Source organism: Talpa occidentalis, unplaced genomic scaffold (genome assembly GCF_014898055.3).
Source record: "Talpa occidentalis isolate TD23 unplaced genomic scaffold, MPIMG_talOcc4v2.1 talOcc4.14, whole genome shotgun sequence".
Taxonomy (NCBI): domain Eukaryota; kingdom Metazoa; phylum Chordata; class Mammalia; order Eulipotyphla; family Talpidae; genus Talpa; species Talpa occidentalis.
The window spans coordinates 72,655,992-72,679,426 of NW_023601433.1; the positions used below are offsets into that span (position 1 = coordinate 72,655,992).

Below are 23,435 nucleotides of genomic sequence, written 5' to 3' on the forward strand. Positions count from 1 at the left end.
GCCGATGACGTAAGCGGGCGCGCGGGTGACGTCGGGGGCCAATGGCGGCGGCGGCGGCGCTGGAACCCTGGCGAACTGCGGCTCGGCGGAAAAGAAGCTCTGCGGGGCGGCGACCGCGGCGGAAGGAGGCGACGGTGGCCCCGGGCCCGGAGGCGGACGGCGAGGCGGACGACCGGGTCATCCTCCGTCGCATCCAGGAGGCCAAGTGAGTGCACAGTCGGCGCTGGGCCCGAATCTTCATGCCTGTGGACACCTGTCCCAGCCTCTGTCTCCCCATCTATAAAATGGGAGTGCCTAGGAGGGGTTATTGTGAGGAGTTAAGGTGGGTAACGAGCTCGTTACGGGTCTGCACCAGCGTAACCGCTTTAAAGGTTGTCTTTCCTGTTATTAGAGTTTCGGCTAGGTGACCTTAGGCAAGGTAAGTAATGCAGTGTCTCGGTTTTCTCATAGGAGATGGGCGTGAAAATAGTGCTACATAGGCTTGTTTGGAAGGCTTAGTGAATTAATCAGTGCATGGAATCGACATTTCGAAGGACAAGCATTAGGGACAGTGCCCAACACGTGGCAAGCTCAGTACCAGTGCTGGGTATGCCAGTATGTCATGTTGGTTGTTACTGCTTGCACCAAGGAAGCAACGGGACTGTCATTTCGTGATTATTATCATTAGTTAATTGAGCACTTGCCATGTGCCTGATACTGGCTTAAGCTTTCTACACTGTCAGTTTGAACATCTCAGCCATTAGGATCCTGGTAGGGCATTGATTGTAAGAGATAATAATGCATGGAAACAGGTGTCAAGCCCACTACTTTGGGTTCCAAAAACCATGCTTCAGAGCTCTTCATTATTCTGTATACTTCCTCTCCCTACCACCCCTCACTCCTAGCTCTGTACCTCAAATAGCACTTGTGTCCTTCTCCTGTCTAAGGACATTCCATCTTTCTCTCAGCGTCCAGCTCATGGTCAGGAGGGGTGTCACTGTTGGGGCAGCCCTGAAAAAGGCAGAAGGTGACCATACCATTTTTTTCTCAACAGGGAGGACCTGCTTGTCTCTGATTTCTGGAGCTCAGCACTAGGTGGGTACCATCTGGCCAAGGCTTGGGGGTGGTAGGAATGGGAGGAGGGTCTGAATGTGGGCAAAGAAAGGAATCTAACCCTCACTTGAAAACACTTTGCTTCAGAAGCAGAGTACATGCTGGGTTCTCATTCTGACTTCCCCTTACCGGTGTGTATCCTTTGGCACTTAACTCTGGTCCTCAGTTTTTTTGTCTGGGGAATGGAGATGATAATGCACCTGTCCTGTAGTGTAATTTTGAGTATTAAATGAGGCTTTTCAGTTAAGTGCTTACAATAGTGCTTGCTTGCTACCCAGTAGGCAATAAATGTCAGCTGTTATTATCGTTACTGTTGAGATTTCTATTTAGCGTGCTCTTTTTCCTTGTTTTTCCCCATGTGTTAATAACCTCTTCTTAAATAATGCATGTGACAATATAAATATTAATACATGGAGTGAAATATTATAGCTAATTTTTATTGAGGGACATTTAGTTTGTTTCCTTTGTCTTTTAGTTATCATACATAGCTTTGCAGCACGAACCTTTATGCATAGTTTTGCCAAATGGAGAATGATCTTTTTAGGATACAGTTCCAGGAGTGGAATTATTATGTGAAAGGCTGTGATTAATTTGATATCCATTTTCAAATGTTTTCCAAAAAGCTTTGTACAATTCTTGTATCTGCAGAGGCTGAGAGATCCCACTTATCATGAAAAACCTTTCCTAGCCAGGATCTAATTTAAAAATATCTTTGCTAATTTGATAAATTTATATTTATTGTGGGAATGTCTGGCTTTTTATTTGTTTTGTTTTTATGTACAGATTTGTTCAGCTAAATTTCATATCAGTTATACTAAAAGGAGAAACAAGGGAATCCACCTTTATATGAGGAGAATCAGAGTATTTTCACTATGGGACTCTTGAAACTCCAGCCTACCTTTTAGTCTTTGAACTTTTTACACATTACATGTTCCTACTCCCAGTCATTTTTAGTGTGATATTCATTTATTTATGCATACAAGAGCTGGGGTATAGGCCAGAGATATGGGGCCGGGGGGTGAGAGGATTCACCAGAGACAGTGTGGGGAGCAGAACAGGCGGATCTACTGATATACACTGCTGAGGGGAGCAGCAGGCGAGACAGGAGAGGTCTGCTGCGCCATGTGGGTCAGCTCCCTGGCTGGGGATAGCTTCATAGTGCTAAGACTTAACCCCTTACACCATCAGTTTTTTTAAGTAGGTACTTTGGAGCATAAGCTGCACTTGCCAGGGGCTTCCTACTAAGTTAGAATGCATTCACATGAGAGTTTTAATGGAAATGTATGCATGAAAGAAACCTCATTTTTGCTAGAAATGTTCCCTTGGGTTGTAACCTATGGGTATCCAGGGAGTGGGACAGCCTGTCAGTTTTGGGGCTGGGAGGGCAGCTCATGTCTCGGGCGTGCTTGGGAGGAGAAAGGCTGGTGGCCTGTCCCTGAGAGGCTGTGGCCCTCACTGCCCTGCTTAGACTTCTCATGCGGTGCCCTCTGACTTTTCGGGGACTTGCTCTTCAGAAACTATCACTGGATGCCTCACAGAACATCTGGAACAATTGAAGGCCACTGAGGGGACTCTTTCGGAAGCACTTGGAAACCTGCATCTTGACCTGCCTGGCGATGAGTCAGCAGTGACCACTGGCTCTGTCCCAGGGAAGACACTGGTCGCCGGCAACTGCCCTGTGAAGTGTGTGTGTTACGGCCTTGGGAACTTTGCCACCTGTGTCATAGCCAGGAACCAGCTAACGTTTTTGCTTCTCTTCATGGAAAAGTGCCGGGTAAATTTTTTGATTCATCTTAATGCCCCCTCCCTTGGCCTTGTACACACAGTGTGTGCACAGGTGTTTGGGTTAAAGTAACTTATGCTTCCATTCTGCAGATTCCCAGAAGTCACTGCTGGATCTATGACCCACTGTTCAGCCAGCTCGAAATTGCAGTTCTCCGCAGCCTTGGTGTGATTGTTCTCAGTGAGAATGAGGTGCGTGGTTGAGGAAGGGGCTGGGGAGGGCTGCGAGACTGGACCAGCCTGACCCGGCCTCCCTCTGTGGACACACTCTGCTTGAAAGAGCAGCCTGCCACCATCCCCCTCCCCCCCCCCCCCACTTGCAAGCCTGTGCAGTATGGCGTCAGTGACCATATTCTGGCCTGTATTGTGCTCATCTGAAAAAAATAAATTACAAATGACATGAACCAGAACATGTTAGGTTTGAAAATTTCTGGCAAGAAATCTGTTACTAGAAATTATGCTTAGTTGGTATTTATTGTTACTAAAAAGAAAGGTGCACATGGTCTTGGTGCCTTAACCAAGTTTTCTGGTTGGGATTTGACCTGTCCCAAGTCATAGAATATCATTTGTTCCTCTTTGGTCTGGCATTTTATTATTTGTCCTAAAGCGTCATAATTAGGCCAGATGAGAGAATCATTGCAGATGTCAGCAAGGTCCTGAAACACTGATGCAGTGCAGGTCACCTCTGTGTGCTCTGTGCTGGGGAAGGAGCTCTGGAGACCAAGAAAAATGGGAGCCAGCACAGCCTGTAAATGCCACCAAGGAATGGAACAGTGAAGTGGAAACATGCTGGAACTGAGACAGGGGAGGCTGCATGGGTCTGAGATGGGATTTAAGGTCTACCCAGGAGTTTGCTAGAGGGACAGAACCAAGGGTGCAGCCAGCCTGTGCAGGAGCAGCTGTTCAGAAACCACTGCCCTGTATTAACGTAAGGGAAATTGCGTGAACTGTGGTGGGAGGAGAGGCCCAGAGGCAGGCAGGGGCTAGACTGCAAAGCACCTTGTGTTCCCTGCCAAGGGGCTTGACTATAGAGCAATGTTTTCAAGAGGGGGCAGTTGTGCCCCCCAGGGAACATTTGGAGAGGACCTGAGAGGACTGGATCATGACAGGGATCTGCAGAAGTGACACAAGCAGCATGGAGGATTGCTGAGCACAGTACCCCAGGGCAGTGACCATTGCCCTGCTCTCTCACCCCACCTACCACCCCTTTGCTAACCCAAGGCATTGTGTCTGTGGGACACACGTTTCCTAAGTAAATAGTTCTTCCTGGACGTCATGATTTGTCAGCCTTTAGTCCCAATTAATTTTACAAGTATCATTCACACTACTGATTATTCCGCAGTGGGAGGGAGGGCTTTTTTCCCATTGATATTGCTGTCTGCCTTCCCCTAGGCTTTATTTCTTCTTGTTATATTGAGATACGAGTGACACTGAAGTTATACTAATTGATGTGATGTATTGTTTACCATGAGGTCACCACATCCATCACCTCACGTAATTCCATTTTAATTCTTCCTTGGTAAGAACTCAGCTCAATAACCTGTCCTCTCCTAGTTCTCGGAAGAAGTGTGTTTACATCTATGCATGTTGTACCCCAGGAAGGGAAACGGAGTGTCTGCGGTGAGCCCACCATCTTCTTCATGCTCCATTGTGGGACAGCGCTGTACAACAATCTCCTATGGCGTAACTGGTCAGTAGATGCCCTTTCCAAGACGGTCATCATTGGGAACAGTTTCAGGGGCCTTGAGGAAAGGTAAGCCTGTCAACAGCCTGATGACAACACACATCCTCAGTGATCCCCAAGCAGAAAATGTGTCCATGGCTATTTTGTACTTGGAAACGCTTTTCCATAGGAAACTGGACAAAGGGTTCAAGACAGATGTCAATCCTGAGTAGTATGTAAGGAGACTTGTCATTGAATCCTTTCCCCTCCATCCCCAATCATGGACCCAACTATTGTTTTTTTTAACTGAGGAAAACCTTGTACCTGCATTCTCTCCTGCATCAGGCCTAGGTATCTGCTGCCCTTTCTCTCTGGAAATCAGCAGTTGCTGGGCATTCACATTTCATGATGACTGTTTAACTTACTCTGTATTCCAAATCTTTTTTAAATAATCCCTGTCACATTTAAATCATCTTGCCTTTGTCTGAAGTTAAATAAAATCACCCTCATATCCCCTAATCTCTGTGGTTTTTCCCCATAGGTTGTTGACAAGGATTCTGAAGGAAAATTACCCCTACATTGCAAAGGTATCTTATCTGGATGTAGGGGCTGGGATGGAAAAGGGTTTGAAGTCATTCTATTTTCTCCTTTATGGGGAAGAACTCTGCCTTTTCATTTGAGGAAGCTAATGGGGTTAATGAAGACAGGTGGAATTACTGTACAGTGAGCTCCTTCAATGGGTCTGTGTTCCAGAAAGCTATGGCATTTTAATGCACCTCTTAATTTTTTCCTAGTTTCCTTTATTCTCAGTATTACAGCCCTTGAGCCTTTCAAATCATTGTACAAAAGCACTTAAAATGGTCCCTTCCTTATTTTTTAAGGATAACATGAGGGGGGTGACTGGTGAATGGAAATTGAACCCAGAAGAGTTGGATTTATTTACTGTGATTACATTTTTGGTTTACACTAAAATTTTTCTGTTCAGATTTTAAAAGGACTAGAAGAGCTGGAGTTTCCACAGGCCTCACAGTACACAGACGTCTTCAACGACACCTCTGTCCACTGGTTCCCTGTCCATAAACTGAAACAACTGCCCACGGAAATTTGGGCATTTCAGGAAGAACCAGATTATCAAGACTGTGAGGACCTTGAAATCATCAGGAACAAGACCCAGCAGCTACGGACTTGAACTTGCTGTAGCATATTCCGTGTTGGCCAAGGCAGCAGCAGCTGCCACTAAAGACTGAAGGGAAGGCTGCCAAGGAGGAGCTGCTGGGGAGCTTCTTTCTTTGTGGTGGTAAGATTCAGAGCACGGGAAATTTTGTTCTCAAGGCTGTGGAAGGACTTGATAAAAAGATTTATGTACTTCTAGAGTAGCTTTATGCTTTCTATCTTTCATAGTCCCTGAATAGAGAAGTTATTCTTTCAAACATGGTTTGAAATAGTTTATTCATAAATATGTCCCTTGTGTGCCAGTGTCCAGCCTGCTCGGGCCTGCTTTAGTCTACTTGGCCATGTCAATCAAGCTCTGCAGGGAGGTGGGCACCCAGGTCTTCTCGCCTTGGACGAAGACTACTCCTCGGTCAATGTAGATGACGATACGACCAAAGGTGTAAAGCTGCTTCCCTTCGTGTCGCTTCCCAATGACAGGCATGAAGACAATGTTGTGCTCTTCAGCCTTGGTCTCAATGAGGTCTTTAAAGTTCATGGGCACAGAGCTGGCAGCCACGCCGATGCCCCGCTGGGCCATGTTCTCAGCTTCACGTCGCTCCTGCATGGCCTCGTACTGGAAGTCCTTCCTCCGCTCTGTGTGGGTGAGGTAGGCGATGTTCTCCCGTGCTCCAGGCTGCATGTAGGCACCTAAGAGAGAATGGAGAGTGAGAAGGGCCCAGCTCTGGATATGCCACAGGCACTATTTCTAGAAAGTGGTACCTGGGTTAGAAATCCATGTTTTCATAATTTAGGCTGTTACTGAGCCAGAAGCAAGCACCTTCCATTTCTGTGATGCCCTCACAGAAAGGCAGCTATGCCTCCAAGGACAGCAAAACAGAAGGTCACACACACTCAGATTAGTCAACTGTCTGATCTGCACAAAAGCTCGTCTGAAGGCTTCTAGGGTAGAATTGGGGCTTGCTAGCCACTACTCCATTCCCTTCTCGCTTGCACTCTAAAGTTTTCACTTCAATTAGCCAGAGGCAGTTTTTAGAACCTTTGAAACAAAACAGCCCATGCTGGTTCTATTTTTAACTTACCCTTACAGGCCCAGACCCTGGGAGAATTTGAATGTATTGGAAATTATATTTTAATTAAATGTAGGTGACACATGGATGTCGGAAAGACCTCAAATGCCCAGGGTGCAGATGAAGAACAGGTCTGAGGCTAGGGCTCCAGTGGCTGAGGAAGAGTTTCTAGAAATTATGAAAACAGAGGTGGTGGCCCTAGAAGGACCTGGATAAGGACAGCACAGTATATAACCTGTGTTCCGCTTTCACCTACTAGGCTTAGTAGACAGACTCACAAAGTAGAAATTATAATTCCAGTTAACACCCTTCAGTTGTGTAACCTTGAACAAAACCTTAATCTTGCTGAGCTTACCTGTGAAACAGGACTACTTATTCCAGTTGCCTCTGCTTTTCAATGAGTACTGTGCTCTGACACAATGAAGACACCATCTATGAGTGCCAGACACAGTAACTCACTGCATCCCTCGATTTTTTAATAAAACTTATAAAGAAAATGGATTAAATACTGTCTGTCACTGTCCATGTGGACTCCATGCTGTGAGCTGTTACACTGGAGTAGCACACCCAGGCTGTGGGGCTGGCTTGAGCAGACTCAGCAATGAACCCTAGAAGGCCACATGGCACAGGAGCTATGCAGGTGGGCTCAAGAAGTAGACGCAATAGTGTGAATGCGGCTTCACTCAGTCTCCAAGCAGGGAGAAGGGCCCCACAACAGAGCAGGCAGTGGGTGCTAGCTGATTGCTTCACCGACCTTGGTGGGACAGTGTTGAGGGTAAGCTACACGTTAGGCAACTCTCCAGGTACCTGGAAACACTGACTCATGCAGGCTTTCACAAATGTGGAGCTCAGAGCCCAGCCCTTCAGAGAGGGAGCCCACACTCACCAACATTGGAGGACACTGCCCGGTTCATGATATCAAGGGCTTCATTAAATTTATCCTTGACGGAGGGGTGTGCCAGGACTTGGTCTGAGAACATGGATTTCCAGCCCAGGTACCACTTAGTGATCTCCTCATAGTTTGGGCTGTTACTGAGCCAGGAGCACAGCACCTGCCAAAAAGGAACAAATAAAGCTTGTATCCACAATGGCAACTAACAGACACTTCCCAAGGGACCATCTGCTTTGATGCTGGCCCTACAGGCTGGTAACACTTGCAAGGATTTCCAGAGGCTGAAGAGTTTGGCACTTTAGAGTCAAATTTGGAGTCCGCTTGGCAGCTAAGTCCCCTTGCATGTAAACTTCCAGAGCTTTAGCCTCCCATTTATTTAATGGGGCTACCACAGTTTCTACCCCAAAAGGAAGAGTTGGGATAATCAAATAAAGTGTCTAAAACAGCATCTGGCACACGACACAGTTGAAATGGTGGGTGCCGTAGCTTCACCATCCACGTAATTAACTCTGGTCATGTAGTTATCACCCCCTCCCCCCCCCTGCTTAATCCAAGACCAAGCACCTGAAATCCTCCCCATCCCTGTAACACCCCCAACAAAACAATGTGAGACAAAATGTACCTGAAGCCATTTGGGGAAGAAGTGCTTTTCAAGAAGCCCTACCAGGCTAGAGACAGAGATCATCCCTTCCCAGTCGATGACCCAATAAAACGCATCCATGTGCTGCTGGTGGGGGTTGATGACCAACTCTCCGAGACACATCCCTGGAAAAGAAGCCCAGTCTCTAAGGCCACGGACGCACACAGCAAAGTCGTCACCAGACCATGTCAGTCTGATCTTTTAAAGGTCAATTTTCAGCAAATGACATGCAATTCTTCAGAATATTTTTTCCTTCTAACCCAGAAATAACACTGATATATTTAAAAGGAAATATAAACATTTCAGACCACCAATGGCTATTCTGTTACCAGAAGCCCAAGCCAGACCGACCAGGAACAAGAGTCTGACCGCGTCTGACCGCCACTGCCAGCTTTCAGTAGCCACCTTCAGTAGGAGCAGAAAGGACCCTGGTTGCCTTTACAGTCAACCTCACTGTTCATGTGGCATCTCCTTTACTATGTGCTAAGCTTTTCCAGAGCGCAAAGGCCATGTTCTGAGCAGCAGTCATTACTACCTCTGGCCAAAGAAACCAGGGCATAAGGCTACTGGACCTGGCTGTGTTTTCCCCATGTCCTTATTACCCAGCTTGGGGACTATGTTCTTGACCATGAATGCTTCCCAGGAGCCAGGGGTGAAGACATCTTTCCAGGGCTGGAGAATGAGCTTGGCAGAGGAGTCACTAGGGTGCCACTTCTGCAGGGCGCTGGACAGCTTGCTGCGGATGGGGGAGTACAGTGGCTCCAGGCGCGCCTGCATGAGGGGAAGCCACGGGTGGATCCAGGAATGGATGGGGACAGTGTCCGTCAGGGGGTTCCAGTTTTCCACCTGCAGGAATGGGAGGAAAGAAACAGTTCAGGCAGTCTGGGGGCAGTCACATGACACCCTGTGGTGTTAACGGCAAAGCCACCCCATGCTCTCCTAGCCGAGGTCCACTGTCAACACGTGGGGGACACGCCATGTAATGCAGGAACACAGTAGGTCCAAAGAGCAGCCACGGTGCCTTGAGACGTTATGAACTACCTTTCTCCAAAAGCATGAAACTAATCTCAGAAATGGCACAATTCTAATTTTGTCCAGAAAATGAATTCCCTGTTGGGCAGGGAAGGGAGGAGTTGGGGAGAAAATACACTTGATCTTAGCCAAAAGGCTGAGAAGCGATAGTTGGGGAGAAAATACTGGGAAAAGGGCTGGAGTTAACATTACAGGACCATGGACGACAAATCCTGTCAATTCCAGGCATTTTAACAGCACTAAGCTAGAAGCGCTAAACAAGTTCCCATGGTAACTGATAACAGCTGTTTCCAGAACTCTCGCTCTACCTCCTTCTGCAGCTTGGGGAAGATGAGCTGGTCCAGGATATTATCTAAGATCCACACGGGAATAATGTGCACCCAGCTATCCAAAAAGTCCACCATCGGGTCACAGTTCCTCGGCTGCCACTGAGTGACGATGCTTCGGACAAAAGGCATCCAGACTTCCCATATCAGCCTAGGAGGAAAAGGCAGAGGGCAAGCTGCACTACTGGGTTTCACAGCTCACACAAGTGTTCCACCACTCACCTCCCTAGCATAGGAAAGAGGGGCAAAAGAACAGAAACCCAATCCCAGAAAGCCAGGCCAGTCCCCATGTGGTCAGACCTGGGCCTCTTCCTTGCTCTCCTGGCTGCCGACTCAATGCTGTACCTCAGTCTCCTTGCTAGTACCCACCAGCTCAGCATGGCTGCTGCAGGGTCCCAAGGCCCCTCTCCAGGCACCTTGTGCTTTCCCGCCCAGAGCTATATGCACAGCTGACGCTTCTCACCTTTTGAGTCACAAATGTCACCCCTTCTGCTGAGACCTGCCACAACATCCCCACTTCCAGTGGGTTGCCCATGTAGTTCTCTACTGCTCTGCCCCATCCGTGTCCTGGGTTTACTTGACCATCTCCTTACGGACCATCTGCCTTTCTCACAAGGCAACCCTGCCTGCCTGACCCCCGGGGTCAGCATCACATCTAGCACGTGTGTGACACTCGAGACATGCAGAAGCATCGGTGGATGAACTGGCATTCCTAGAGCAATGCCAGCTGCTAGCAGAGGGCTGATGGGCCTGTGCCCCACCCTCCCCATTGGAAGCAGTCGTCCCGCTCCTCCAGGAGACGGTGGCAGAGCGCCACACCTGCCGGCACCGAGTACCTGTGGAAGGCGTCCGCCGAGAGGTCCTGCCCTCCGTGGGACAAGAGCTGGTCATTCTCCAGGAGGCTCTTCCACTTGGAGATGATTTCGGTGCCGTAAGTGCAGTCCTGAGGAGAAATGCACAGCAGCTGAAGGCAGGGCTCACCAACCCTCCTGCTGCCTGGACACTCCTGAGTCCAGGTACCCTCAAACAAGAAGTGGAGAGAGTTCCTGCCCAACTCACTTTGAGAGGATCCCACTCCTTGAAGTACTCCTTCATGAGCGGGTAGACAATGGCCACGGCCAGGTCCACGCGGTCCGACATGCGGTACTCCTCATAATACTTGTCCTGCAGCGTCTCAAAGATGTGGGCGCACTCGTCCAGGGTGAGCGGGTTGCTGCAGTGGGGCTGCATGCGCCGCTCGCATTCCTCCACCATCTCCAGGACCTTGCTGAGGTTGGAGATGACCCGCTCCTCGTGCTCCAGGACCTCCGACATCTTCTCCAGCTCGTGGGAGAGGTTGACCACCATGTCCCGCTCATATTGCAGCTGCCGGTCGTTCTGAATGATCTCCTGCTCTGTCAGGTCGATGAGCAGCTGCAGGTTGTGCTCCAGCTCGGGCAGCGCAAAGCCTGGGGCCTTGGCGTCCTTGCCAGGCTGGGGCAGCGGCTGTGACTGCAGCGGCAGCCCATCGTCGGGGACATTGTGCTTGTGGCTGATCTGACTGTAGCTGTAATAGACCTTCTGCTCCCGGCCAGTCATGTCTATGACCTTGGAGGACATGGCAGAGGAGACACAGGTTAACGCTCACTACTGCCACCTGCTAAGCATGCCCCTATGGTGGGGAGGGCACACTGCTAGAGGAAATGGGCCACACTACTCATCAGAGCAGAAGGGCAGTTTCTCAAAGTGTGCTCATGTGCACTAAGTTACAGGGGACTCTAACACACGCTCAGTGACAAGAAGCAGTTCTAGATTGGATCCCTCAGATGAACCAGAAAGAGAAAACATTTTAGAACTGAATGAAACTTGAAAACAGACTACAAGGTTGAGAGGAAAATCTATTTACATAGGAAAGTAAAGCTGTACTGATTAACGCAGGCCAAAAAAACCAGGACATACAATCAAAATATATTTTAGTAAGCATGCATATTTAGGCAAAGATCAGGAAGGATGTATGGCAGGATGTTAAAACTGGTCATCTGGGCCTCTCTGGTGGCCTAGGGGTTAAGTCTCAGCGCTACCACCACTATGGCCTGAGTTCCATCCCCTGCCAGGGAGGTGACCCATGATGACACAGCAGACCTCTGCTGTCTGGCCCACTGCTCCCCTCAGCAGTGTATTTCAGTCAGTCTGCCTGTTCTGTTCCCTGCTCTGTCTCTGGTAAATCCTCTCACCACCACCCCGCCACACACACATCTCTGGCCTGCACCCCAGCTCTTGTATGGATATGTAAATTAATTTTTAAAAACAAAAGTAAAACTGGTCATCTATTAGAAGAGAATAATCTTTTATACTGTTGCCTCACTACCTAATTATATAAAATGTACCACATTCTGCTCTAATAATGAAGTTTTTAAACTTAAAAACAACAAAAAATTAAGCTTAATGTAAAAACATAATGAAACATAGGGCCTCCCGGTGGCGCAGCAGTTGAGCGCTGGGTTCCGAAGCTGCCCACAGCCTCTGCAGTGCCGGTTCAATCCCCAACCGCTGGGCGAGGGTCCCACATGACACGCAGACCTCTCCTGCTGCCCGCTGCTCCCCTCAGCAGTGTACTTCGTCAGTCTGCCTGCTCTGCTCCCCACTCTGGTGAATTCTCTCACCCTCCCGTGCTTCTGACTGTACCCAGTGCTTGTATGAATAAATCTTAAAAAAAAAATCTTTAAAAAAAAAAAAGTGTGATCCAAAGACCATGGTTAGAATCACATGGGAGAAACAAATCTCAGGTCCAGTCTAGATCTACTGACTCGATCCCTGGCTGGGAACTGGACACCCGAGCTTCTCACCTGGACCCCCAGATAATCTGATACACAACATCCTGACATTTGAGAACCTTACTCAAGACTCAGCCCTCTGATACACAGACTATCCCAACCTACACCAAACTACCACAACCCACCGTCACCCTGAACCTGGGGGAGAAGAGGAAAGCCGAGGGCCTGTATGCACACAACAGACACCTATTTACAAAGAAAACAGTGCTGGCAGGCAGGTCGTGGGCAGACACCAGTGCTCCCTTTCCAGTACTGGGAAGCTGCTTTATCCTGGTGATTGTGCTTCTGGGAATCTATCCTTCAAAAATGTCTGGAACAAAGCCTAGATTTTAAATACAAACTAGCCTGCAAAAACCCAAACCAAACCAAACCAGACACAAGTTAAAGGTCTAACTATAGAGACCTAGACAGGGCCACGTGACGCAGCCCAGCCACTCCTAGAATCAGGCACTCACTAGAAACAATGCTCACATTACCTTGTTAGTAACAGAAATGTTAGTAAGTTCACAAGGTGCCACAAAGATGGGGCACTGATTTACCACCATGGTGCCATGAAGAGCTCCTAGCAGAGGAGGGCTCGGAAACTGTCTCTGAATATGAGTGCAATGTTGCTCTCTAGTGAGAAAAGCAGGATTTTAAAAAAGCACGCCTAGACAGAACCACTGAAAAAGACCTAAGAAAAGGTTTGATGACTGACTCTGGGGTGTGGGATTACTTTAGTGTGTTTTCCAAGATCGCATCCTGAGCCCAGTGCCCAAGGGCCCCCATACCTTGACCTGAGAAAGCTCCTTCTGGGGAGCGGTGAGCTTCTTGCTAATCCTGCCCTTGGCCTTCAACTCTTCTACTGTCTTGTAGGAGTATTTGGGCTTCTTCTTGCTTCCGCTGGGGTCTTTCCTCCACTGGCTCAGCTCCTTCTGAAACTCCTGAACCGGAGGGATACACTCAGTCACACAAAAAGGCCCACTTTTTATAGCAGGTGGGCCACAGAGACCCCTCAATGGATATTCACTAGCCACCATCTTATATTTAGACAAGGGTCTAAGCCAAGGACTGTGCCTGCCTGACCCACCCACCTAATGATACTCCTTCCTAACCATTCACCCCTTACAAATGAGGAGGTACAGAAGGCAGGTGCACCAGACTGGAAGGAGAAACACAATCAACCTAAAGGCAACATCCACAGAGCACCTACTTTGGACAGCATTACGCTAAATTTACATCACGTAGAACTTAGAAACAGAGAATGAAGGATTTTTTAAGTACACAAAAGCTTGGTTCTAATGTAAAATGAAAGTAAACAAGCAGAGATCTAAGGCAGAGGAGGACACTATCAGCCTGAGAGTGGCAGACTCCAGCCTATAGAAGTAGGTTTTGTGGTCGTCACTTTATTTCACTCACCCTGGTGTGAAATGGGTGATTCCATTTTTTAAAAAGCCTCTGACTTCTACTTTAGGAAAATCAAAGTTCATTCTACTCAACAACCACCCTCAGAGTTGAAAGGGGCATTTCCTCTTGAAAGGAGGACACCTCAGGCCCCACTACTCACTGGTGCCCACTTCTGGCTCACCTTACAGAAGTAAGTGCCTGCTGGCACCTGTTGCTTCTAAGCCTGAGAGGCCCTGTCTTAAGAGAGGTCAACCCCACATGATCAAAAGTCTTCTTCAATAGAGAGGGTCAGTGGCAAGAATAGTAACCTGTGTCTTTGTAGAGTCCTGCTTCCCCTCATCAATGCAAAGGGAAAAAAGTAACAATTCAATCAAGATAGCCAGCCCTGTATCACTGAAACAAAGCAACACACAGCTGGCAGCAGATGGCTCCTGCTGTTCAGTGCAGTGAAACCCTAGCACCTAGGCTGGCCTTCAATGTCTGGTGGTGTAGCCCACCCACCTCGCCCTGACCTTCGTCCCGGCTGCTTGGCATGCTACCACCTGGTCACACGGTCTCCTTTATGTATCTTCATCATCGGGCTCGGGGCTGCCACTCAGTGTCCGCTGGACTCGCAACTCCCTTAAGGCTGGGGCCTTTTCCCCCACCAGGCGTCAAGTGAAATGGTTCCTTCCCTAACAAGGTCTTCCCTGAGAACCCTATTATTAAAAGCACTGCAACTGCTTCTTTACCATCTGTCTCTGACACACAGGCTCTAGGCCGGTGTGTGCGGATACACCCAGCCTCCACCATGCCTGGCCCGCAGGTGTACAAGACACTGAAAAGTAACAGACAACTGAACACTGCCACACAACAATCTACAGTGACAGTGGTGATGCCACCCACTCAGGACCCTGACTTATGGTTACCTCCTCAGCTTCTTCTTCCGAGTCAACCACAGGGAAGTCTTGCAGGGACTGGGTGGTGCGCTCCGAGCCGTAAGCGCCCACAGCGCCTTTCCCCTTTCTCTGCTTGGCTTCAATTGGGTTAATGATACCTGGCACATTTCAGGAAAAGATAAAAGGGAGAGTTCATATCACAGCAATTCTTGTATTTGACTAAGCCACTCAGTGAAATCACACCTCCTTTGTCCTTACACATCCCAACACGCTACCCAGGAAGAGAACTCCTCTCTGCTCAGACCACTACTCAGGTCCCATGTCATCTGAGACTCCTGAGCATTTATGCTGCCACAGAACAGTTATCTAGACCACATATGTACCAAATAGAGTTCCACTTGCACTTGAACTCATTTTTTAGTGGACAGGAAGATAACAACTCAGTCACAACTTGAACTTGGTCATACTAAACTGGATGTTTCACACATGTGGAAGGAAGCCTCTGTGGAAAGCGCAGCAATTCAGATGACAGCAATTTTGATGAAGTCAGGTGAAGCCACAATTTAATGTGAAATGCCATCTACTTGAGTAATTCATCTCTCCTGTGCTTAATGTTCTATAATGTGTTTACACCTTGGAAATGAATGTTTATCTTATAAAAGAGCTTACTAACAGAATTACATTTCAGTGACAATCCCCCAATTCCAAACTTTCCACCACCCTCTCTTCCAGTTACTACTGTTGAAATCTCAAATGAGAAGTCCTTTCATTCTCATTCCAAGTCACCACTCTGATCTTCATTCATTCACAGATTCTTGATACAGTTAATGTTTTCAACACATAATCGCTATTTATTAGAGTAGAATATGAATATAGAGAATAGTGATTATCCGGCTGGCAACTGTTCACAGGCATTAGGTCACAAGGAAGATAGATTCCTGCAGAATCCACCTGCTTGGTTTCAGGGCTTTGGTGTTGGGAGAAGAGAATGTGTGAGAGGAGCTATATTTGAGGGGGTGGGGGCTGGGAGGTCTAGAGGAGTTGGGGCTATGGATCAAGGGTGGAGGGAACCAACACAGACCTGCTTAAATCACAGCTCCGTCTCTCTAGCTACTGAAGAGGTATACACAGTATTTATTGAGAGTCCTTAAGGACAAACAACTATTTCTGCAAAACTGAAACTTTACTGAGCACGACTGCAAACTCATGCATGCAGGGCCCAAGAAAAATGATATATACAAGGACAAGTGGGTTGAGCAAAGGAGACAACAGAGAATAGTGGAGACTCCTTCCAACAAAAGTCACGTGCACTGTTCTGGGGCTGCTACGACTAAGCTAAGGCAACTCTGCCAGGCAAACTCTAGGTGAAATTGTCTGATTTTTAAATATGGACAACTCATTCAATTTTTTTAGTTAATACTGGTCAGTCCAGGCCTATCAGTCTGCAGCCTCGCTTTGCCACAGTCCTTTTCCTCCTACTGAAATAAGTCTTTTATTTGAGTTCTGATAAAGTGTGGTAGCTGAGGAGCACAAGCGGTCCCGCGCTGACAGACCATACTGCAGAGTTAAAGGACTTTTAAAGGAGAAAAAGCAGAAACAACAGAATCCACTCCCCAAACTGCACTTCTTCCCTTTGTCATGCAGGACGTTAGGGTGAGGGGGCAGGGGCGAGGGACCGTACCTTGGGCATTCTTCCCAAGACCCCTTCCAGGGACATAGCCCATTTTCTGAAGAAGCTTCTGTCCAATTCCTTTTGTGTGTCTTTCCCAGCTGCCAAAGTCCATGAAAGATTTGGTTCCTCCTGCAAAACCTTTCTGGCTGGGTTTAAAATTGCCACCCTGAAAAGAAGAAATATCAAAGCTTAGTTGTCAGAAAAGAAAAAAGAAAATCTAAGAAAGTAAGCTTGGTCGATAGGAAAATGGTGTGGCAACTCAGTGCACCACGAAAAGTGTATATATGGCAAAAATCTACCTGTGACATGTCAGGAAAGAAGAAACTGCACTTTACACCTCACTGAAACCTGCCCAATAAGGAGATACTCAGGCAATCAACCTCCAGTTGAGACTCCACCTCACCCCTTCCTGGGAGACACTTGGGCAGCAATGACTTCCCCAGGATATTACAAAGGTCACAAGCCTGGAACAAAAATGCTACCGTTTTTAACTTCTTTGGTCCAAAATCCTTAGGAAAGTCTTCCTGCTTAACAGGTTTCTCTTCATCATCGGAATCTTCCAACTCTGCTTCCTCTGCTGCCCCTTTCTTGAGTCCTGCGCTGATGAAGTTGACTGGTGCAGAGTAGTCACGGGCTCTGTCGGCAAACACATCACATGGGGTCCACAAAAAAACCCTCCTGCCACCATCCCTTAAAGAAACTTTGCTAGTGGGCCTCCCTGGTGGCGCAAGGGGTTAAGACACAACCTATGAAGCTGTCCACAGCCACTACAACACAAGTTTGATCCCCAGCCAGGGAGCTACCCATATGGCGCGGCAGACCTATCCTGACTCACCCACTGCTCCCCTCAGCATTGTATTTCAGTCGACCTGCCTGTTCTGTTCCCCACTCTGTCTCTGATGAATCCTCTCACCCGCCCCCCAACCTCTGGCCTGTACCCCAATTCTTGTATGCATAAAGAAATCTTAAAAAAAAAAGAAAAAAAAAAACTTTGCTGGCCAGAAAATTCCTCAGCGCAGACATCATGCAATTTAAAAGAGCAACATGTTTACTTAATTAAAGGGCCTCAGATTTAGCTTCTTGTGATCACATTTAGCAGTTTTACCTGATGTGTTCAAGTCAACTCTACAGGTAGGGAGCTACCAACATCAGTGCAGTTGATTCAAAGTCACATGGCCTTGCTGTGTGACTTTTGCCCAGTTTCTTCATTTTAATTATTAAAAATGTGGTGATGATAATGACAGCTTTCCCATTAAGTAAAGACATTACACACTGAAGAACTCAGAACACATAAGCAGCCAACAGACACTGGCTGTGAGTAACTTATGCTCACTCATTAACTTACGCTCACACAAACCCAGACCGCTAATCCATTTAGCACCCACTTTCACACTTCCTTGCCTAACAAGAAGGGGTCAGACTGATCTCTATGCTCTTTGTCTTTTCCTTTCTTTGTGAAAAAGGCAATCTCGACTGACTGGAGCCTACAGGCCACAAGTGGGGAGAGGGAGACAAACCCAAACGTGTGACACACTCTCTGAGTGAGCTGTGACACACATATACAGGACTTCACACGGAGGAGGAGACTTTCAGCTTGAATCCTCATGTCACTGCCACCATCCTAGCCTGGGCCCCCACTCCTGCAGAGACCACTGCCTCAGCCTCTTTACAGCCCCACTTTCACTATGGCTCTCTGCCCATTTCACACACCTGCAAAGGGTCTTCTTCAAATATAATTCCACCTCACGTCCCGCCCTCTCCACTACAGGTCTTTTCTTAAGCTATGCTCCCTCTCTCCGTTAACCCACCACTCCCTCCCATCAAGGGTCTCTGCTTACTCATGCCTCCCTTGCCACCCCAGCTTCTGCCTTCATATAATCAGTTCAAGGGTCACCGCTCCATAGAAATCTTCCCTGATCTCCCAGAATAGGTCAGGCACCCGAGTAAGCACTTTCCCGTGATCCTAAATCACAGGATCCATTAGCCTGTCCCGGTCCATTAGTCTTGGCTCTTGAAAGACGAAAGCCTGGGTCTGCAGCCTAAGTTCTAATGCACATAATTGCTCAATAAGCACCAACTGCCAATCAAATCAGTGAATGAGCTGTGGTCCAGCCAAAAGAGAAAACTGGACCTCCCTAGCTGATGCCAGAGCTAAGGGACTCAGTAAGAGATTTATATTTAGCAGAGAACTATCTTTAGAGGGTATGCCCACCTCCCCTCCTCCTTCTCTACAGAAAGAGCCCATGCCAAACAATACCGTTTGCCTCCAAAGCTGGGCCGTTCTTCATCAGAGTCCCGTTCTGCCCACACTCCATAAGTGGCCTCTTCTTTAGTCTGCCAGTGGCGCTGCCGATTGGGGTTGAACTCATTCTGGAGGTCCCAGTCTGTGATCTCAAAGTTCTCTCGCTCATCCTCATCATCATCCATGTGGCCTTCCCCGTCCCGGTACAGGTGGGACAGTGACATGGCTAGTCACTAAAGAAAGGGACAAAAGAGGGCACAGTGTGTTAAGACCCAGGGGCAGGAGGAGAGGCCTTCCCTAGTAAGTAACTGCCCTACTCCTTGCAACCTTTAGAACCTCCTCCAAACTCAATGTCCATTAAACTGTTGTTACAGTTCAATGAAGCAGACATTAAAAATATATTTTAGAAAGCAACCAGTGCTAAAGCAGGTGCAGAAAAGATAAGTCCCACCAGTCTACAAGCATGGATTTCCTTGACCTCATGTCTAAAATTGTAAATAGTGCTTAATAAACCTCACACCCACATGTACACAAACCACATAACACCTACATTGTTCTAAGCATTACTACCTCAAAAACTGGGAAGACATCACCCTGGACTCCAGATTTTTGTCTGCTGTTGAATTTTACCTGACCCCTTTGAAATCCCAGAAGTCATGTTTTAGAATATGCTTTCCGAAATAAGACAACCCCATAGCCTACTTTTCCTCCCAAGCACGAACCTCCCCCAATAGCTAGAAAGCAGTAGTAATTATAAGCACAACTGTAACAGACATCTACAGAGAATCTAACTCTTGGTAGCTGGGTGGTGATTCAGTTGTCTTTCTTAAAAATGGATTAAGTCTTGCTCCAGCCCAACCTCTGAGAATTCTTTTAAGGCAGATTCAGCAAGACAGTGCTCCAGAAACAACACCTGTAACTGCAGTCCCACGACGAGGCTCATCATCACCGTCATGAGATTACAGAATGAGCACAACGTGACTGTAAAATCAGGTGCTGAAAATCGCAGCCTAAGTTCAAATCCCAACTCTGCTGGGTACTCAGCATAGATGAGTATTAAATGCACCTCAAGTGCCTGGTCTGGTGCACCAATTAGTGATACACTCATTATGCGCCAAGGATGGATTTTTCAAATTTACATTTTAAAAGGACGGGTTTATTAAGCACTATTTACAACAGGTAAGCTATGGAAACAACTCAAATGCCCAAAAACAGATGCCTGGTTAAAGAAGATGTGATATATACACAATGGAATACTACTCAGCAATCTAAGAGAAACTCATGCCATTCGCAGCAACATGGATGGAGCTAGAAGGGATCATGCTTAGTGAAATAAGACAGGGGAAAAAGAAAAATATCAGATGGTTACATCCATAGGAGGAATACAGGGGAACTAAATAAGGGATGAGGAAAAATAATAATAATAACAACAAAATTAGCAGGTAACCATAAATCAGATATATTCTGCGAGGGAAGGGGAGGAAAAGGGGCTAAAAGGGAGAGAAGAGCACAAGGGACTATGGTGATGGTTCACTGAAGAAGTGGTGGGAGGGAATTTTACCGGGAATACACCTAAAAGGAGAAAGCATACAAGCATACACTGTAACAAGATGAACAATAATGTAAAAGCTCTAAATAAAAAATAAAAATAAAAAAAAATAAAGGGGCAGGTTTATTAGGAAAAGGAGAAAGACACCTACATAGTCGCAGGCAGGCACGCTGCCCCTTGCCAGTGTAGGGATGGATTCTTATCTACTAATTGTTCCAGTTACAATTTCCACTGCTGCAGGCCGGTTTTGCCTGAAAGCCCTCCCTAGTCTACTCACAGGTGCACTACTGGATGCAGCTGGTCCCAATCTCACCCAGGAGTAGAAAGGAGGCTGCTCTCAGAGAAGGTGGAGTCCCAGCTCCATGGGAGGCAACATTGCCGCTGCCTGCTTGGGCACAGGGCAATGGTAATAACCAGAATTGGCATCAGAACCGTCAGGAGGTGCTAAATACTTGCTGGGCTTTTCCGGCTGATCTAAATCAAGACATTTCCACCAGGCAGGTACTAACACTGTTTCTAACCTTCCGGTAAGAAAACTGAGACTCAGATGTAGGAATGGTCACTGAGCAGGTTTTCTGATCCCAGGCAGACCGGGTAAAGGAGTAGTCAGAGCCCTCAGGGGTTTTGCAGGTCTTTTATTGGGGTTCACCAGGCATATGGCAGGAAGAGGTGCTGGGGGGCCGGGAGGCTGGCAGTCCTCCCAGCCCCCAGCAGATCCGCACTCTCTCTGGGCTTCTCTGCCTCTGCTTCTTTGCTTCTCTCTTGACTCCTCTGCGGCTTCTGCTGGCGTCCCCGTGACACCACCCTTAAAAGCCCAGTCTCAGCCCAGATGAATCCCATTTACCTAGGCCCACACCCTATTCCAGGTGCCGCCATCAGGCATGCATTCAGGACCGCAAGGATCCATCATCTATCCTGATGGCGGGAGGGCAGAAAAGCCTGACATTTTTCCTTACCCTACACAGAGAAGCCAAACAACTTGCCCGAAGTTCCGCGGCTGGCCGGTCCCGACACCCAGGACGCCTGACGTGAGGCTGAGGCGTCTCTCCCCGCTGCGCCGGCTACTCCGCGGAGCTCGGCTCCCACAGCCCGGCCCGGACTCCCCTTGACCTGGCGCGGCTTCGCCCCGTTCCCGGTCGCGCTGGGTTGTCTGCGAGACGGAATTCCGGCCCCTCAGGCCGGAGCCCACTTCCTCGGGCCCTCGCGCCCACTCCTACGGAGGCAGACGCCTCTCGTCCCCTTCCCGTCCCAGGCCCCACTCACCGCTACAGCGTCCAGGGCCCCGAAGCCCGGGTCCCACCCCGAGCGACAAGCGCGCCGCTCAGGCGGCCGGAACCCGGATGTGTGGAAACCGACGCTCCGGAAATGACGTTTCAACTGCGGAAATGGAGCGCTGGTTGCCATGGCAAAGACGGAGGCCTAGAGCGGCTTTGGGTCTATACTGTCGAGCTGAGGTGGTAGATACTAGACAAGAGACGGGTGTTTTCAGGGCCCGGAATGGCGGGGAAAGGGATGGCGGTGATGCCCAGAAAAGTCGGCTCCTTGCTGCACAGACTTATTAACACCGCTCCACTTGTGATGACGGGTGTGGACGTCACCAAGCCATGTCGGCCCAAGGAGACGGCTTTACCTGACCCTGTCTGTAAAATGGGGCCTTCCTGGTGGCGCAAGGGGTTAAGCACCGCACTATGAAGCGATCCGCAGCCTCTGCAGCACAAGTTCAATCTCCGGCCGGCCAGGGATTGGCAGACCTCTCCTGTCTCGCCCGCTGCTCCCCTCAGCAGTGTGTTTCAGTCGGTCTGCCTGTTCTGCTCCCCACTCTGTCTCTGGTGAATCGTCTCAACCCCCACCCCGCATCTCTGGCCTGTACCCTAGCTCTTGTGTGCATAAATAAATAAAATCTTTTAAAAAATTAAAATATATATGTAAAATGGAGATAATAGAACTAAATCCTAGCATAGTTGTGTTATAGGGCAGCCCTGATATTGAACGGGTTCCTGGCTGTGGGTCCTCACCCGTGCGCTTAAAAGGGACTTATTAATACTCCACTACAGGCACACACAAAAGGTTAATAAAAGGTTTATTTACAAGGGAAAAGGAAATAAGGAAAATGTACAACTCAGGGAGGAAATAGGGAAATAAAGTCTTTAATGCGTCCTACCCGATCTGCTGATCTGGAAACCCAAAGGCACCCTCAGAGCTGGCCAGAAGCTACGAGCTGAAGGAGAGCCAAAATGGGGGAACCCACCAAAGCCCAAGTGTCTGGCTTTATACCAACCTGGCTGCTTAACCCCACCCTCCTTCCCTTTGGTGGTGATGGTGTTAGGGGGAAAGGATGTCCTGAGCTAATCCCATACAGGCTTTGTGGACTCCACTCCCACTCCAGACTAAAGCCATCAAGACATTGGGAAAGACAAATCCCATCACCACCAAAGGGAGGGTGGCTGGGACCTGAGGGTGGAGTTAAGCAGCCAGGTTGGGTATAAAAACCAAACACGTGGGCCTTGGGGGGGCTCGCTATCGCAGGCCTCCTGGCTTCATGGCTCCTGGCTTGCAGCCAGCTCTCAGAGCGCCATTTGGGATTCCAGATCAGCGGACCGGGTAGGACTCATTTAAAACTTTGTCTCCCACTTTTCTCCTGAGCTGTACATTTCCTCATTTCCCTCCCCCTTGTAAATAAACCTTTTATTAACCTTTCACGTGTGCCTGCAGTGGAGCATTGATAAGTCCTTTTAAGCGCAGGGGTGAGGATCCACAGTCAGGCACCCTGTTTTGTATCGGGGTTGCTCTATAACAATGGGATCACCACCTTCCCAGCCACCAGCCACCTTCCCTTTGGTGGTGATGGGATTTGGAGTTCCCAGTGTCTTTGGCTTTAGCCTGGGGTGGAGGTGGAGTCCACAAAGCCTGTATGGAATTAGCTTTAGGACATCCTTTTCCCCCTAACATAAGGAACAGTGTGAAACAATGAGGGGGCTGGGACATGCCATGCCATGGTAATAATGAGGATCAAGCCTATCTGTGATACCAAGCCTATCAAGCCTTGCATCTGAGGGTTCCTTCAGTTTTAAAACCACTGTGGGCACAGAGCAGTTGCCTTCTATAGGAGTTTGAGGAAATGAGGTTAAGTAGGCAAACTAGAAATTCCTGTGTATTCCCTCCTGGAAGTCTCTTCATCTTCCTTTTTAACAGGTTGGTAAATAAATGTATTCATTCAACAATCTAATA

At 48.2% G+C, this 23,435-nt stretch overlaps 2 protein-coding genes across 4 annotated transcripts; one reads left to right on the forward strand and one right to left on the reverse strand.

The window, feature by feature from the left end:
* Window positions 1-41: 41 nt before the first annotated feature.
* On the forward strand, window positions 42-12,358 carry SRRD (SRR1 domain containing). Its single transcript, XM_037509854.2, has 7 exons — window positions 42-205; window positions 1,034-1,074; window positions 2,607-2,866; window positions 2,968-3,066; window positions 4,473-4,627; window positions 5,079-5,124; window positions 5,523-12,358. The coding sequence occupies exons 1-7, from the start codon at window positions 42-44 to the stop codon at window positions 5,724-5,726; spliced, it is 969 nt and encodes a 322-aa protein (XP_037365751.1). The 3' UTR covers window positions 5,727-12,358.
* TFIP11 (tuftelin interacting protein 11) lies at window positions 4,959-21,543 on the reverse strand. 3 transcript variants are annotated; one of them, XM_037510789.2, is made up of 13 exons: window positions 21,471-21,543; window positions 18,674-18,891; window positions 16,899-17,052; window positions 16,426-16,582; window positions 14,775-14,902; window positions 13,251-13,403; window positions 10,727-11,254; window positions 10,504-10,610; window positions 9,650-9,818; window positions 8,912-9,155; window positions 8,292-8,434; window positions 7,664-7,829; window positions 4,959-6,397 (listed from the first exon to the last, which is right to left on the reverse strand). In XM_037510789.2, exons 2-13 carry the CDS (start codon window positions 18,880-18,882, stop codon window positions 6,042-6,044), a joined length of 2,514 nt encoding a protein of 837 aa, XP_037366686.1. In that variant the 5' UTR covers window positions 18,883-18,891; window positions 21,471-21,543; the 3' UTR covers window positions 4,959-6,041. The 3 variants fall into 3 exon arrangements, with proteins under 3 accessions (XP_037366686.1, XP_037366688.1, XP_037366687.1); XM_037510791.2 differs by lacking the exon at window positions 21,471-21,543 and adding an exon at window positions 21,191-21,447; XM_037510790.2 differs by lacking the exon at window positions 21,471-21,543 and adding an exon at window positions 21,164-21,204.
* Window positions 21,544-23,435: the final 1,892 nt, after the last annotated feature.